Here is a 15,000-nt window from a genome sequence, read left to right on the forward strand (position 1 = left end):
CAAGTCAATTGAAGAATTGATAAACAATCAATCATCTCCTGTAGGCCAGAGTAGTGTGCAGGAAAACATTTAACCACCAGAGGGCAGTGCTGTTACTTGTATAAAAGAGAGCTGTGATAGGCTGAATAGGAACTCTGATTATTATTGTGTGTATATGACTGCACGTGTGTGTGTCTCTGTTTGTGTGTGTGTCTCTCTGTGTGTGTGTGTCTCTGTGTGTGTGTCTGTTTGTGTGTGTGTGTTTGTAACTCACATTAAGGTGATCTGTTGTGATATTCATCAGGTGATGGTTGGAGGGGTGGAGCCTCTCAAACAGCAGAGTATCAGCTCCTTTACAGTATAGACGGATCCTCCCCTCGGGGTTACGCACTGCAGACAGAGACATACTTTAATATGATCTGGGTTACGCACTGCAGAGACAGACATACTTTAATATGATCCGGGTTACGCACTGCAGACAGAGACATACTTTAATATGATCTGGGTTACGCACTGCAGACAGAGACATACTTTAATATGATCTGGGTTACGCACTGCAGAGACAGACATACTTTAATATGATCTGGGTTACGCACTGCAGACAGAGACATACTTTAATATGATCTGGGTTACGCACTGCAGAGACAGACATACTTTAATATGATCTGGGTTACGCACTGCAGACAGAGACATACTTTAATATGATCTGGGTTACGCACTGCAGAGACAGACATACTTTAATATGATCTGGGTTACGCACTGCAGACAGAGACATACTTTAATATGATCTGGGTTACGCACTGCAGAGACAGACATACTTTAATATGATCTGGGTTACGCACTGCAGACAGAGACATACTTTAATATGATCTGGGTTACGCACTGCAGACAGAGACATACTTTAATATGATCTGGGTTACGCACTGCAGAGACAGACATACTTTAATATGATCTGGGTTACACACTGCAGACAGAGACATACTTTAATATGATCTGGGTTACGCACTGCAGACAGAGACATACTTTAATATGATCTGGGTTACACACTGCAGACAGAGATATACTTTAATATGATCTGGGTTACGCACTGCAGACAGAGACATACTTTAATATGATCTGGGTTACACACTGCAGACAGAGACATACTTTAATATGACCTGGGTTACGCACTGCAGACAGAGACATACTTTAATATGATCCGGGTTATGCACTGCAGACAGAGACATACTTTAATATGATCTGGGTTACGCACTGCAGAGAGAGACATACTTTAATATGATCCGGGTAACGCACTGCAGACAGAGAGATACTTTAATATGATCTGGGTTACGCACTGCAGACAGAGACATACTTTAATATGATCTGGGTAACGCACTGCAGACAGAGACATACTTTAATATGATCTGGGTAACGCACTGCAGACAGAGAGATACTTTAATATGATCTGGGTTACGCACTGCAGACACACTAACTAAATGTTAGTCTAAAAGAAATGTGAGATAATGTCTAGATGCTTTTTATAGTGGAGATCAAGTTTATAAATTGCCTGGCTGGGCTGATGAGACAGTGGATTGCACAGTCAGATGAAACAGAGTAAATAGGCATTTTAATGTCATAGATTTATATTGTTGTACAGTATGTTTTATACAAAAATATTTTCCCGTTATTTTTTTATTTTGCTCTTGCGTAAGTTGCTGAAGTGCACTACGTCAAGGTGTGTTTGGTGAGCGTGTGTGTGTCTACTGTATGTCAAGGTGTGTTTGGTGAGCGTGTGTGTGTCTACTGTATGTCATGGTGTGTTTGGTGAGCGTGTGTGTGTCTACTGTACGTCAAGGTGTGTTTGGTGAGCGTGTGTGTGTCTACTGTACGTCAAGGTGTGTTTGGTGAGCGTGTGTGTGTCTACTGTATGTCAAGGTGTGTTTGGTGAGCGTGTGTGTGTCTACTGTATGTCAAGGTGTGTGTGTCTACTGTATGTCAAGGTGTGTTTGTTGAGCGTGTGTGTGTATACTGTATGTCAAGGTGTGTTTGGTGAGCGTGTGTGTGTCTACTGTATGTCAAGGTGTGTTTGGTGAGTGTGTGTGTGTCTACTGTATGTCAAGGTGTGTTTGGTGAGCGTGTGTGTGTCTACTGTACGTCAAGGTGTGTTTGGTGAGCGTGTGTGTGTCTACTGTATGTCAAGGTGTGTGCGTGCTTGTGTGAGTGCGTATGCATGCATGCGTATACCTATAACGGACATCCTCTTGCGGATGTTGTTGAAGTCGAGGATGGCCAGCAGTGTGTATGTGACGGGTCGGCCCAGCTCTGTCACAGTGACAGTACCAGGGGTTCTAGACCGGAACACAAAACCAAAGTTCCTGGCTGCTGTCACCAACGCACCCTCATCTGGAGACTGGGCCTTATACATCAACTCTCCTAGAGGGGGGAGAGTGGGGGAGTGAGAGAGAGTGATGGGGGAGAGAGAGCAATGGGGGAGGGAGAGGGAGAGAAAGAGAGGTGAGAGAGAGAGAGAGAGAAAGAGAGAGAGAGAGAGAGAGAGAGAGAGAGAGAGAGAGAGAGAGAGAGAGAGAGAGAGAGAGAGAGAGAGAGAGAGAGAGAGAGAGAGAGAGAGAGAGAGAGAGAGAGAGAGAGAGAGAGAGAGAGAGAGAGAGAGAGAGAGAGAGAGAGAGAGAGAGAGAGAGAGAGAGAGAGAGAGAGAAAGAGAGGTGAGAGAGAATACAGTATCTATTAAACACATTCTATACATGTAGGTGAACACAAAATACAACATGCTTTTAAGATGTACTATGCAAAAACCACTCCACCATTTCATGGTTCACCTAATTTCAGTTTGTGACAAAACAAGCAATGCATAGTGTAGAGAATCATTGTACCATCTAAACCGCTTTGAAATATATTTTAAACAACCAAAAATATACACTGAACAAAAATATAAACACAACATGTAAAGTGTTGGTCCCCTGTTTGATGACCTGAAATAAAAGATCCCAGAAATGTTCCATACTCATAAAAAGCGTATTTCTCTCAAATGTTGTGCATCAATTTGTTTACATTCCTGTTAGTGAGAATTTCTCCTTCGCCAAGATAATCCATCCACCTGACAGGTGTCACATATCAAGAAGCTGATTAAACAGGGTGATCATTAGAGAGGTGCACCATGTGCTCGGGACAATAATTGGCCACTCTAAAATGTGCAGTTTTGTCACACAACACATCTCAAGTTTTGAGGGACCGTGCAATTGGCATGCTGACTGCAGGAATGTCCACCAGAGCGGTTGCCAGAGAATTGTATGTTAATTTCTCTACCATAAGCAGCCTCCAACATCGTTTTATAATTTGGAAGTACGTCCAACCAGCCACACAACTGCAGACCACGTGTAACCACGCCAGCCCAGGACCTCCACATCCGGCTTCTTCACCTGCGAGATCGTCTGAGACCAGATATGATCATTCTGATTTGCTGGGCCTTGCTCCCTGTGGGTGGGCCAGTCTCCCAAGTGGGTGGGCCTATGTCCTGTCAGGCCCACCCAAGGCTGCACCCCTGCCCAGTTATGTGAAATCCATAAATTAGGGCTCAATGAATTTATTTCAATTGACTGATTTTCTTATATGAACTGTAACTCAGTAAAATTGTTGTAATTGTTGCGTTTATATTTTTGTTCAGTATAGTATTTTCAGCTGTTTAAAGCTGGTGTACAAAACAAAACAAAACTTAAGAACGGGAAGCATAAATATAGCACACATAGACTTTCTTCTTTCAATGAGCAGATTCATATCTCACATTTCTATGTGAACTTGGTTGCCCAAAAAGTTACATGTTGCAGCTTTAAAAACATGTACTATAATTACAAGTTAATTAATAAAGCAAATTATTTCTCCTCATCTCCCATCTCTCCCTCCCTCTCTTTCCCTCTACCCATCTCTCACCCTCCTTCTCCTTCCATCCCTCCCTCTATCGCTCTCTCACCCTCCCTCTCCTTCTATTCCTCCCTCCATCCCTCTCTCTCACCCTCCTTCCATCCCTCCCTCCTGCTATCTCTCACCCTCCTTCTTCTCCTCACTCATGACGGTGTGACAGAGGGAAAGCAGCCGGAAGAACTCGTGGCTGTGAAGGTCTCCCAGCTTCACCGACTTCAGCAGACCGTTGTCATAGTAACAGAAGTCAGGGTCCGCCAGGGGGTTGAAGGAGGAGAAGTCTAACCTCTAGAAAGAGAGAAGAGGAGAGAGAGAAGGGGAGACAGAGAAGGGGAGACAGAGAAGGGGAGACAGAGAAGGGGAGACAGAGAAGGGGGGAAGAGAGGAAGGAGGACAGTTGTAGTATTCACCGTTAGAAACTATGCTTTGTATTCACCTATGGTTAAAGAGCAAAGTGCACAGTGCCAGAGTGATGTCATTGCCACAGAGAGCAAGCTGAACAGTATGCTGTGTTGTTAGTCATACTGTTAGTCTTACGTTAGCCTGCTCACCTTTAGCTGTGCTCCCAACGGGTCGATCACCTCACCTGACAATAGAACACACTCACACTTAGACTCAGAGTTACCCAGCACCACAAGGATGTCTACAACATTGACTGGGGGAACAGGACACTGCTGTTTTGATCTGATTTGTGTGTGTGTGTGTTTTTCTATTTGTATTTATTAAGAATCCCCATTAGTTCCTGTCAAGGCAGCAACTACTCTTCCTGGAGTTTATTATGGATCCCCATTAGTTCCTGTCAAGGCAGCAGCTACTCTTCCTGGAGTTTATTATGGATCCCCATTAGTTCCTGTCAAGGCAGCAGCTACTCTTCCTGGAGTTTATTATGGATCCCCATTAGTTCCTGCCGAAGGCAGCAGCTACTCTTCCTGGGGTTATTATGGATCCCCATTAGTTCCTGTCAAGGCAGCAGCTACTCTTCCTGGAGTTTATTATGGATCCCCATTAGTTCCTGTCAAGGCAGCAGCTACTCTTCCTGGAGTTTATTATGGATCCCCATTAGTGCCTGCTAAAGGCAGCAGCTACTCTTCCTGGGGTTTATTATGGATCCCCATTAGTTCCTGCCAAGACAGCAGCTACTTTTCCTGGAGTTTATTAGGGATCCCCATTAGTGCCTGTCAAGGCAGCAGCTACTCTTCCTGGGGTTTATTATGGATCCCCATTAGTTCCTGCCAAGACAGCAGCTACTCTTCCTGGAGTTTATTATGGATCCCCATTAGTGCCTTCTAAAGGCAGCAGCTACTCTTCCTGGGGTTTATTATGGATCCCCATTAGTTCCTGTCAAGACAGCAGCTACTCTTCCTGGGGTTTATTATGGATCCCCATTAGTTCCTGTCAAGGCAGCAGCTACTCTTCCTGGAGTTTATTATGGATCCCCATTAGTTCCTGCCGAAGGCAGCAGCTACTCTTCCTGGGGTTATTATGGATCCCCATTAGTTCCTGTCAAGGCAGCAGCTACTCTTCCTGGAGTTTATTATGGATCCCCATTAGTTCCTGTCAAGGCAGCAGCTACTCTTCCTGGAGTTTATTATGGATCCCCATTAGTGCCTGCTAAAGGCAGCAGCTACTCTTCCTGGGGTTTATTATGGATCCCCATTAGTTCCTGCCAAGACAGCAGCTACTTTTCCTGGAGTTTATTAGGGATCCCCATTAGTGCCTGTCAAGGCAGCAGCTACTCTTCCTGGGGTTTATTATGGATCCCCATTAGTTCCTGCCAAGACAGCAGCTACTCTTCCTGGAGTTTATTATGGATCCCCATTAGTGCCTTCTAAAGGCAGCAGCTACTCTTCCTGGGGTTTATTATGGATCCCCATTAGTTCCTGTCAAGACAGCAGCTACTCTTCCTGGGGTTTATTATGGATCCCCATTAGTGCCTGCTAAAGGCAGCAGCTACTCTTCCTGGGGTTTATTATGGATCCCCATTAGTGCCTGCTAAAGGCAGCAGCTACTCTTCCTGGGGTTTATTATGGATCCCCATTAGACAGCAGCTACTCTTCCTGGGGTTTATTATGGATCCCCATTAGTGCCTGCTAAAGGCAGCAGCTACTCTTCCTGGGGTTATTATGGATCCCCATTAGTGCCTGCTAAAGGCAGCAGCTACTCTTCCTGGGGTTTATTATGGATCCCCATTAGACAGCAGCTACTCTTACTGGGGTTTATTATGGATCCCCATTAGTGCCTGCTAAAGGCAGCAGCTATCTTCCTGGGGTTATTATGGATCCCCATTAGTTCCTGCCAAGACAGCAGCTACTCTTCCTGGGGTTTATTATGGATCCCCATTATTGCCTGCTAAAGGCAGCAGCTACTCTTCCTGGGGTCCAGCAAATATTAAGGCAGTAATATACATTATAATACAATTTTTAAACATTAAAATACATTTAACAACAGATTTCACACCACATTAAGCGTGTGCCCTCAGGCCACTACTCTACTACTACACACAATCCAGGTGTACGTGTGTGTATAGAGTGTATGTGTGTATACTGTGTACGTGTGTATATAGTGTCTAAGTTGTGTGTATAGTATGTATGATGTGTGTATAGTGTGTATGTTGTATGTGTTTGTACCTGTGTGTGTGACCCTTCACAGTCCTTGCTGTTCCATAAGGTGTATTTGTATCAGTTTTTTTAAATAAATCTGATAAGACTAGTATATATGTAGTATACTCACCTTAAATCTGATAGACTGTGGTATATTGTGTATTACACCCACCTTAAATCTGATAGACTGTAGCATATATGTAGTATACTCACCTTAAATCTGATAGACTGTAGTATATATGTAGTATACCCACCTTAAATCTGATAGATGGTAGTATATAGTGTAGTTTATAGTGTAGTATATAGTAGTATATAGTGTAGTATATAGTGTCATATATAGTGTAGTATAGCGTGTAGTATATAGTAGTATATAGTGTAGTATAGAGTGTAGTATAGAGTGTAGTATAGAGTGTAGTATATAGTAGTATATAGTGTCATATATAGTGTAGTATAGAGTGTAGTATATAGTAGTATATAGTGTAATATAGAGTGTAGTATAGAGTGTAGTATATAGTAGTATATAGTGTCATATATAGTGTAGTATAGAGTGTAGTATATAGTAGTATATAGTGTAGTATATAGTGTAGTATATAGTGTAGTATACAGTGTAGTATATAGTGTAGTATATAGTGTAGTATAGTGTAGTATATAGTGTAGTATACAGTGTAGTATATAGTGTAGTATATAGTGTAGTATATAGTGTAGTATACAGTGTAGTATATAGTGTAGTATACCCACCATAGGCATGTCCATTGATAGAGCACTTGCTAAAGCTCATGATGTTCTGAGTGAGAGTTCCTGTCTTGTCACTGAAGATGTACTCCACCTGTTTCAATGGGGGGGGGGTATCAAGATACCACAGACATACTGAACCTACATCCAGACACACCACAGGCTTTTAGGCTAACATTCTCCAACACAGAGATACAAGGATCTAGTGTAGATGAACAACAGTAGGGTGGAGGATGTTCCTCACCTGTCCCAGTTCCTCGTTGAGAGTGGTGGTCCTGGCTTCAGCTGCTGTGTTACACTGTGGACAGAACATCTTCCTGTCCCAGTTTATAAAGTAACTATGACCCAGCCTAATCACCTCCACACTGGAGAGAGACAAAGGGAGGGGAAAGGGAGGGAGGGGAAATAAAATAAAATAAATATGATAATTCAACAGGAAGCCCTCTAACTTGTTTGGGATTGCAGATAGATTGCAGCCCACACAAACATACAAAAACACACAACAGACTAACAGACAAACACACTAACACATAAAGAAACCAAAAAACAACAGCCCTTAGTAAGTCAGTTATCAGTACGGGTGGGTCAGTACCAGACACTAACATCAGTCGTGGATTGAAATACTAACTTGTTCCAGAATCCACAGAAAGTAAAGTACTGATGAAGCATCTTGACTGTCACTGTCACTCATCTCCCTTGACTAAAAGGGTCATAGAGGTTTTATTACCTGACATAGAGATGTTATTACCTGACATAGAGGGCTTATAACCTGACATAAAGTATTCCTGACCTGACGTAGAGTGAGATGGGCACCACGGTGTTGAGAATGATGACGTAGGACCAGAAGGAGAGGAAAGCAGAGAACAGGAAGTTGTCTACAGGCAGGTCCCAGGCCAGGTAACTCTGGAACAGAGAACCCACCTCTCTCTCCCACACAGCGTTCCCCACAGCCAGGATCACACCCATACACACCATGAAGCCAAAGATCTGGGATGGGGAGAGAGAGGAGGGAGAAAGGGGAGAGAGAGGGGAGAGAGAGGGGGGAGAGAGGCGTGAGAAGGGGAGAAAGGAGGGAAGAGATGGGAGAAAGAGGGGAGAGAGAGAGGGGGAGAGAAGGGGAGAAAGGGGGGAAGAGAGGGGAGAGAGAGGGGGGAGAGGGAGGGTGAGAGGGAGGGAGAAAGAGGGGGGAGAGGGAGGGAGAAAGAGGGGAGAGAGAGAGTGGGAGAGAAGGGGAGAAAGGGGGGAAGAGAGGGGAGAGAGAGGGAGGGAGGGGAGAGAGAGGGAGTATATAGGGAGAAAGAGGGGAGAGAGAGAGGGGGAGAGAAGGGGAGAAAGGGGGGAAGAGAGGGGAGAGAGAGGGAGGGAGAGAGGGGAGAGAGAGGGGAGAGAGAGGGGAGAGAGAGGGAGGGAGAGAGGGTAAAGATTAGACTTATGTCAAAATGTATGTACCTTATTTTTATTTCAAAATGTCAAACTTAACTAGAAAAGTACAGTTTCTGGAGAAACCAGAAGGCCATTTCTAGTCTTGTTTTATATTAGAAGTACATGTTAAACACGTATGGCCAAACAGAAGGGGAGGTGTGGGGTCTCCTACCCAGAGCACCAGTGTGTTCATGAGGCGGTCGATGCTTGTGCGTTTGAACTTGGTGCGACCACTATTCTGCATCAGCTTGGTGTCTGGGCCTGGTTAGAGAGATATAGAAAGAGGAATTGGTTAGACAAACACACACACACACACACACACACACACACACACACACACACACACACACACACACACACACACACTCACTCACTCACTCACTCACTCACTCACTCACTCACTCACTCACTCACTCACAAACACACACAAACACACTCACGCTCACACGCTCATACACACACACACACTCAAGTGCGCCCAGTAACTGGCAAAGTGGAAGCAATTGTTGCTTTTCCTGCTCCCATGACTCGCCGCCAGTTGTGCAGATTCCTGGGGATGGTAGGGTACTATCGTACGTTCTGTAAGAATTTCTCGACGGTAGTAGCTCCTCTTTCATCTCTGCTTAGTCCCAAGGTACCATTTAAGTGGTCCAAGGACTGTAACTATGCTTTTGAGTCCGCTAAAGCGCTACTTTGTAGTGCCCCAGTGCTTGCCGCCCCCAACTTTGACAAACGTTTTAAGTTGGAGGTAGACGCTAGTATAGTGGGGGTGGGTGCGGTTCTCTTACAGGAAGATAAAGATGGAGTGGATCGGCCCGTCAGTTTCTTCTCCCGTAAGTTCAACTCGTATCAGTCAAGGTACTCCACAATTGAACAAGAGACGCTGGCTTTATTGCTTGCCTTACCGTTCTTTGAGGTATATGTGGGATCCAGTGCCTTGCCTGTGATGGTCTTCACGGACCATAATCCTTTGGTGTTCTTGAAGCAAATGTACAATCAGAACCGCCGCCTTATGCGGTGGGCTCTGATTGTACAAGGATATAATGTACAGATAGCCTATGTGAAGGGCTCGGTGAATGTGGTTGCCGACGCTCTATCACGGGTTTAGTAACTGGGGATGCAATATGGTTTTTGTTATTGCAAACTGTATGTTTGCATTTTTTGTGGTGGGCGTGTTACGTTCCCCAGTTTCTGTGTTGTAGTTTGTATTTGAGTGTGTGTGTTTCAGAAGATGGCTTCCTGAATTCTCCCCAAGCAGCTGATTGGTCAGCCCCATTGATTATTGGAGCTGACCCCGCCCCCTCGTCAAGTTACAGCTGTATCCGATTAGACTCCTCTGAAGCTATATAAAAGCCAGTGTTCTGTTCAGAAGAGAGATCATTGCAGAAAATGTCATTGCTGGGAGATGATTGCTGAGAGAGGAGGCTGATGGCTGTGTGTTATTTACTGTGTTAGTTGTTGCTGGGAGCAGCTTTGGTATGTTCTGTGTTAGTTTGTTGCTCAGTCAGATAGAGCTTATTTGATGTTCTGTGTTCTCAGTTTGTTTGTGAAATTGTTTAATATTCTGTTTCATTTGTTCCCAGGGGGGAAAGGGAAGGCACCTAGGGAGTGTTTAGGCAAGAGGCCCGCGGGCATACATATACCCGTAGTATATCCCGTCTAGGCACACTAGGTAAGACCTGGGCGGACCACCCCCTGTATTTTGGTTAGCGCACCAGGTGGTGCTAAGTTAGGTAAGTAGTGGGTAGGCAGGTAAGGTAGGAGAGGGGGCTTTGATATTTACTTTCTTTGCTTTGGTTCAGTCCAGCCCCTTTTCCCCATATTACCGTGTGAAGGCATAAATTCCTAGTAAACGGTAAATTCTCTGCCTTTTGTCATCCTTACTCGCACCTACAGTCCCATACCTCTTTCACTTCACGGAGAGTTGAGTTGTAGCAGGGTGTTGCGTTCCCTCTTCATAGAGGCGTGTGTAACACACACACACACACACACACACACACACACACACACACACACACACACACACACACACACACACACACACACACACACACACACACAGAGAAGGACCAACCTGCAAAGATGACCAGTCCGTAGCAGGTCTCTGTGTTGCGGAGGACACAGCCTCGTAGTAACATGTTGTGGTTGCTCAGGGGGTATTTACAGTCTCTCCAGCACAGAAGACCACAGAACCTGTCCAGCTTGTTGTTGGGAGGCTCACAGACCACCTCACCTGCACCGGCAACACACACCTTTATCACACACTTTACAGCTAATACAGGTCTTCAGACACACTATCACCTCACCTAGTCAGCTAAGATACAGTACAGTGTTCTCTCCATCATCATCTTACCATCCCACCTCAGTAACAGACAGCTTATAGAAACCACCTCAGCAGCACTGCACACTGTTTACTACATTAGCCTCTGCTTCACAAAAAGAATGACTAGATATTCAACATCACCACAGAGGGCAGAGTTCAGCTGTGTTTCAGACAGTGTTTCAGCCACATTCCATTTTAGGACTATTGAATTAAACTGACTTACTATGGGCGCTGCGCTAGCAGACACACACACAGACACACAGACACAGACACACACACACACACACACACACACACACACACACACACACACACAGACCAACGTGCTTGCAGTAATGCTTTCTGCTGAGCAGGTGAGGAGAGATGCATGGGTGAACCATTCTGATGAGGAAAACCAGTGTGTCTGTGGGGAATGGAGAGACTGGGGGTGTTAAGCGCTGACAACGGAGGGCGTGTGTGTGTGTGATGCTGGGCAGAGTGTGGGTGCTAAGTGCTTGGTTGCAGAGTGGACCTGCTGACCTCTGATGTGTGAAAGACACAGAGACCAATAGAAAGAGACTTCCTACCATCAAAAGGGGCCAGGTTGTTGGGGTCTCCCAGCTCTGCAGTCACAGACAGAGACTGACGCACCTTCATATTGGTCTCCCTGCACAAACACAACACACACACACACACACACACACTGTATATGAACTCACAAACCATGAGGATCACTGTGTTGTGCTTTATTGGACTGTGCTGTGTGTTATGGTGTACTCTTACCCGTCTAGCTCTGCGGTTTCGATGTAACAGAGGCTATGAGGTTCACTACTGGACAGTAAGAGAAGGTCAGCCTGAAGAGAAACATCAGCTAGCATTAGCATCCGCTAACACACTGTAGCATTTCTGATAATACCACTTTGTCCCTTCTAGCATGGCCATCTAATAAGGCTAACACGCTACTAGTACAGTACATTGAAAGTTAACCTTAGTGTAGAGATTGTTTGGCTGAAATATGAGAGCGCTGTGTGTTACATCGCCTTTATGGAAGCCTTTAAAACCACCATGAATGAATCTCAATACCGGTAAGTGCTTGTATATATATCAAACCATTGCACTGCACCATAAAAACTGTGTTATGACAGAATACATTACAACAGTTGTAAATTAATCATGACCAGTGTGTGTGTGTGTGTGTGTGTGTGTGTGTGTGTGTGTGTGTGTGTGTGTGTGTGTGTGTGTGTGTGTGTGTGTGTGTGTGTGTGATACATTATGCTGATGATTGAATGACACACACTTACTGCCACAAACTGGTTATTCTCCAGTTTAATGATATCACCCACTCTTACATTCATCCACTTCTCCTTCTGAAGACTGAGAGAGAGAAACGAGGGAGGGAGGGAGAGAGAGAGGGAAGGAGTGGGGGAGAGAAAGAGAGGGAGAGAGAGAGGGAGGGAGAGAGAGAGAGAGAGAGAGAGAGAGAGAGGGAGAGAGGGAGGGAGAGAAAGAGAGGGAGAGAGAGAGAGAGAGAGGGAGGGAGAGAAAGAGAGAGGGATGGAGGGAGGGAGGGGGAGAAAGAGAGAGAGAGAGAGCGAGGGAGAGAAAGAGAGGGAGAGAGAGAGAGAGAGAGAGAGAGAGAGAGAGAGAGAGAGAGAGAGAGAGAGAGAGAGAGAGAGAGAGAGGGAGGGAGGGAGGGAGGGAGGGAGGGAGGGAAAGAAAGAAAGAAAGAGGACCTAAATTATAAATATAAACAGCTTACAATGTGTGAAGAGAACAGCATGAGTATTGGTCAGTAGCAGAAGTGACTGATGACTGTCTGTATTGCTGAGTGTAGACTGGACTAGATGACTGTCTGTATTGCTGAGTGTAGACTGGACTAGATGACTGTCTGTATTGCTGAGTGTAGACTGGACTAGATGACTGTCTGTATTGCTGAGTGTAGACTGGACTAGATAACTGTCTGTATTGCTGAGTGTAGACTGGACTAGATAACTGTCTGTATTGCTGAGTGTAGACTGGACTAGATGACTGTCTGTATTGCTGAGTGTAGACTGGACTAGATAACTGTCTGTATTGCTGAGTGTAGACTGGACTAGATAACTGTCTGTATTGCTGAGTGTAGACTGGACTAGATAACTGTCTGTATTGCTGAGTGTAGACTGGACTAGATGACTGTCTGTATTGCTGATTGTAGACTGGACTAGATGACTGTCTGTATTGCTGAGTGTAGACTGGACTAGATGTCTGTCTTTATTGCTGAGTGTAGACTGGACTAGATTAATGTCTGTATTGCTGAGTGTAGACTGGACTAGAGGACTGTCTGTATTGCTGAGTGTAGACTGGACTAGATTAATGTCTGTATTGCTGAGTGTAGACTGGACTAGAGGACTGTCTGTATTGCTGAGTGTAGACTGGACTAGATTAATGTCTGTATTGCTGAGTGTAGACTGCACTAGATTAATGTCTGTATTGCTGAGTGTAGACTGGACTAGAGGACTCTCTGTATTGCTGAGTGTAGACTGGACTAGATTAATGTATTTATTGCTGAGTGTACACTGGACTAGATGACTGTCTGTATTGCTGAGTGTAGACTGGACTAGAGGACTGTCTGTATTTCTGAGTGTAGACTGGACTAGAGGACTGTCTGTATTAATGAGTGTAGACTGTACTAGATGACTGTCTGTATTGCTGAGTGTAAACTGGACTAGATGACTGTCTGTATTGCTGAGTGTAGACTGGACTAGAGGACTGTCTGTATTGCTGAGTGTAGACTGTATTAGATGAATGTCTGTATTGCTGAGTGTAGACTGGACTAGAGGACTGTCTGTATTGCTGAGTGTAGACTGGACTAGAGGACTGTCTGTATTGCTGAGTGTAGACTGTATTAGATGAATGTCTGTATTGCTGAGTGTAGACTGGACTAGAGGACTGTCTGTATTGCTGAGTGTAGACTGGACTAGAGGACTGTCTGTATTGCTGAGTGTAGACTGTACTAGATGAATGACTGTATTGCTGAGTGTAGACTGGACTAGAGGACTGTCTGTATTGCTGAGTGTAGACTGGACTAGAGGACTGTCTGTATTGCTGAGTGTAGACTGTACTAGATGAATGGCTGTATTGCTGAGTGTAGATTGGACAAGAGGACTGTCTGTATTGCTGAGTGTAGACTGTACTAGATGAATGGCTGTATTGCTGAGTGTAGACTGGACTAGATTAATGGCTGTATTGCTGAGTGTAGACTGGACTAGATTAATGGCTGTATTGCTGAGTGTAGACTGTACTAGATGAATGGCTGTATTGCTGAGTGTAGACTGGACTAGAGGACTGTCTGTATTGCTGAGTGTAGACTGTACTAGAGGACTGTCTGTATTTCTGAGTGTAGACTGGACTAGAGGACTGTCTGTATTAATGAGTGTAGACTGTACTAGATGACTGTCTGTATTGCTGAGTGTAAACTGGACTAGATGACTGTCTGTATTGCTGAGTGTAGACTGGACTAGAGGACTGTCTGTATTGCTGAGTGTAGACTGTATTAGATGAATGTCTGTATTGCTGAGTGTAGACTGGACTAGAGGACTGTCTGTATTGCTGAGTGTAGACTGGACTAGAGGACTGTCTGTATTGCTGAGTGTAGACTGTATTAGATGAATGTCTGTATTGCTGAGTGTAGACTGGACTAGAGGACTGTCTGTATTGCTGAGTGTAGACTGGACTAGAGGACTGTCTGTATTGCTGAGTGTAGACTGTACTAGATGAATGACTGTATTGCTGAGTGTAGACTGGACTAGAGGACTGTCTGTATTGCTGAGTGTAGACTGGACTAGAGGACTGTCTGTATTGCTGAGTGTAGACTGTACTAGATGAATGGCTGTATTGCTGAGTGTAGATTGGACAAGAGGACTGTCTGTATTGCTGAGTGTAGACTGTACTAGATGAATGGCTGTATTGCTGAGTGTAGACTGGACTAGATTAATGGCTGTATTGCTGAGTGTAGACTGGACTAGATTAATGGCTGTATTGCTGAGTGTAGACTGTACTAGATGAATGGCTGTA

The 15,000-nt window shown here is 44.7% G+C and overlaps 1 protein-coding gene across 2 annotated transcripts in view; it reads right to left on the reverse strand.

The window, feature by feature from the left end:
- LOC139573228 (phospholipid-transporting ATPase ID-like) overlaps positions 1 to 15,000 on the reverse strand; it is an 81,843-nt gene that overhangs the window by 23,497 nt on the left and 43,346 nt on the right. For both annotated transcript variants that reach the window (XM_071396460.1, XM_071396459.1), the window contains 12 exons: positions 12,249 to 12,321; positions 11,731 to 11,801; positions 11,535 to 11,614; positions 10,720 to 10,878; positions 8,818 to 8,906; positions 8,014 to 8,210; positions 7,468 to 7,588; positions 7,230 to 7,317; positions 4,443 to 4,477; positions 4,020 to 4,179; positions 2,203 to 2,391; positions 254 to 369 (listed from right to left, as the gene is read on the reverse strand). In XM_071396460.1, coding sequence (XP_071252561.1) covers positions 254 to 369; positions 2,203 to 2,391; positions 4,020 to 4,179; positions 4,443 to 4,477; positions 7,230 to 7,317; positions 7,468 to 7,588; positions 8,014 to 8,210; positions 8,818 to 8,906; positions 10,720 to 10,878; positions 11,535 to 11,614; positions 11,731 to 11,801; positions 12,249 to 12,321 — 1,378 coding nt within the window. The remainder of the gene's footprint in view (positions 1 to 253; positions 370 to 2,202; positions 2,392 to 4,019; positions 4,180 to 4,442; positions 4,478 to 7,229; positions 7,318 to 7,467; positions 7,589 to 8,013; positions 8,211 to 8,817; positions 8,907 to 10,719; positions 10,879 to 11,534; positions 11,615 to 11,730; positions 11,802 to 12,248; positions 12,322 to 15,000) is intronic.

Source organism: Salvelinus alpinus, chromosome 4 (assembly GCF_045679555.1).
Source record: "Salvelinus alpinus chromosome 4, SLU_Salpinus.1, whole genome shotgun sequence".
NCBI lineage: Eukaryota > Metazoa > Chordata > Actinopteri > Salmoniformes > Salmonidae > Salvelinus > Salvelinus alpinus.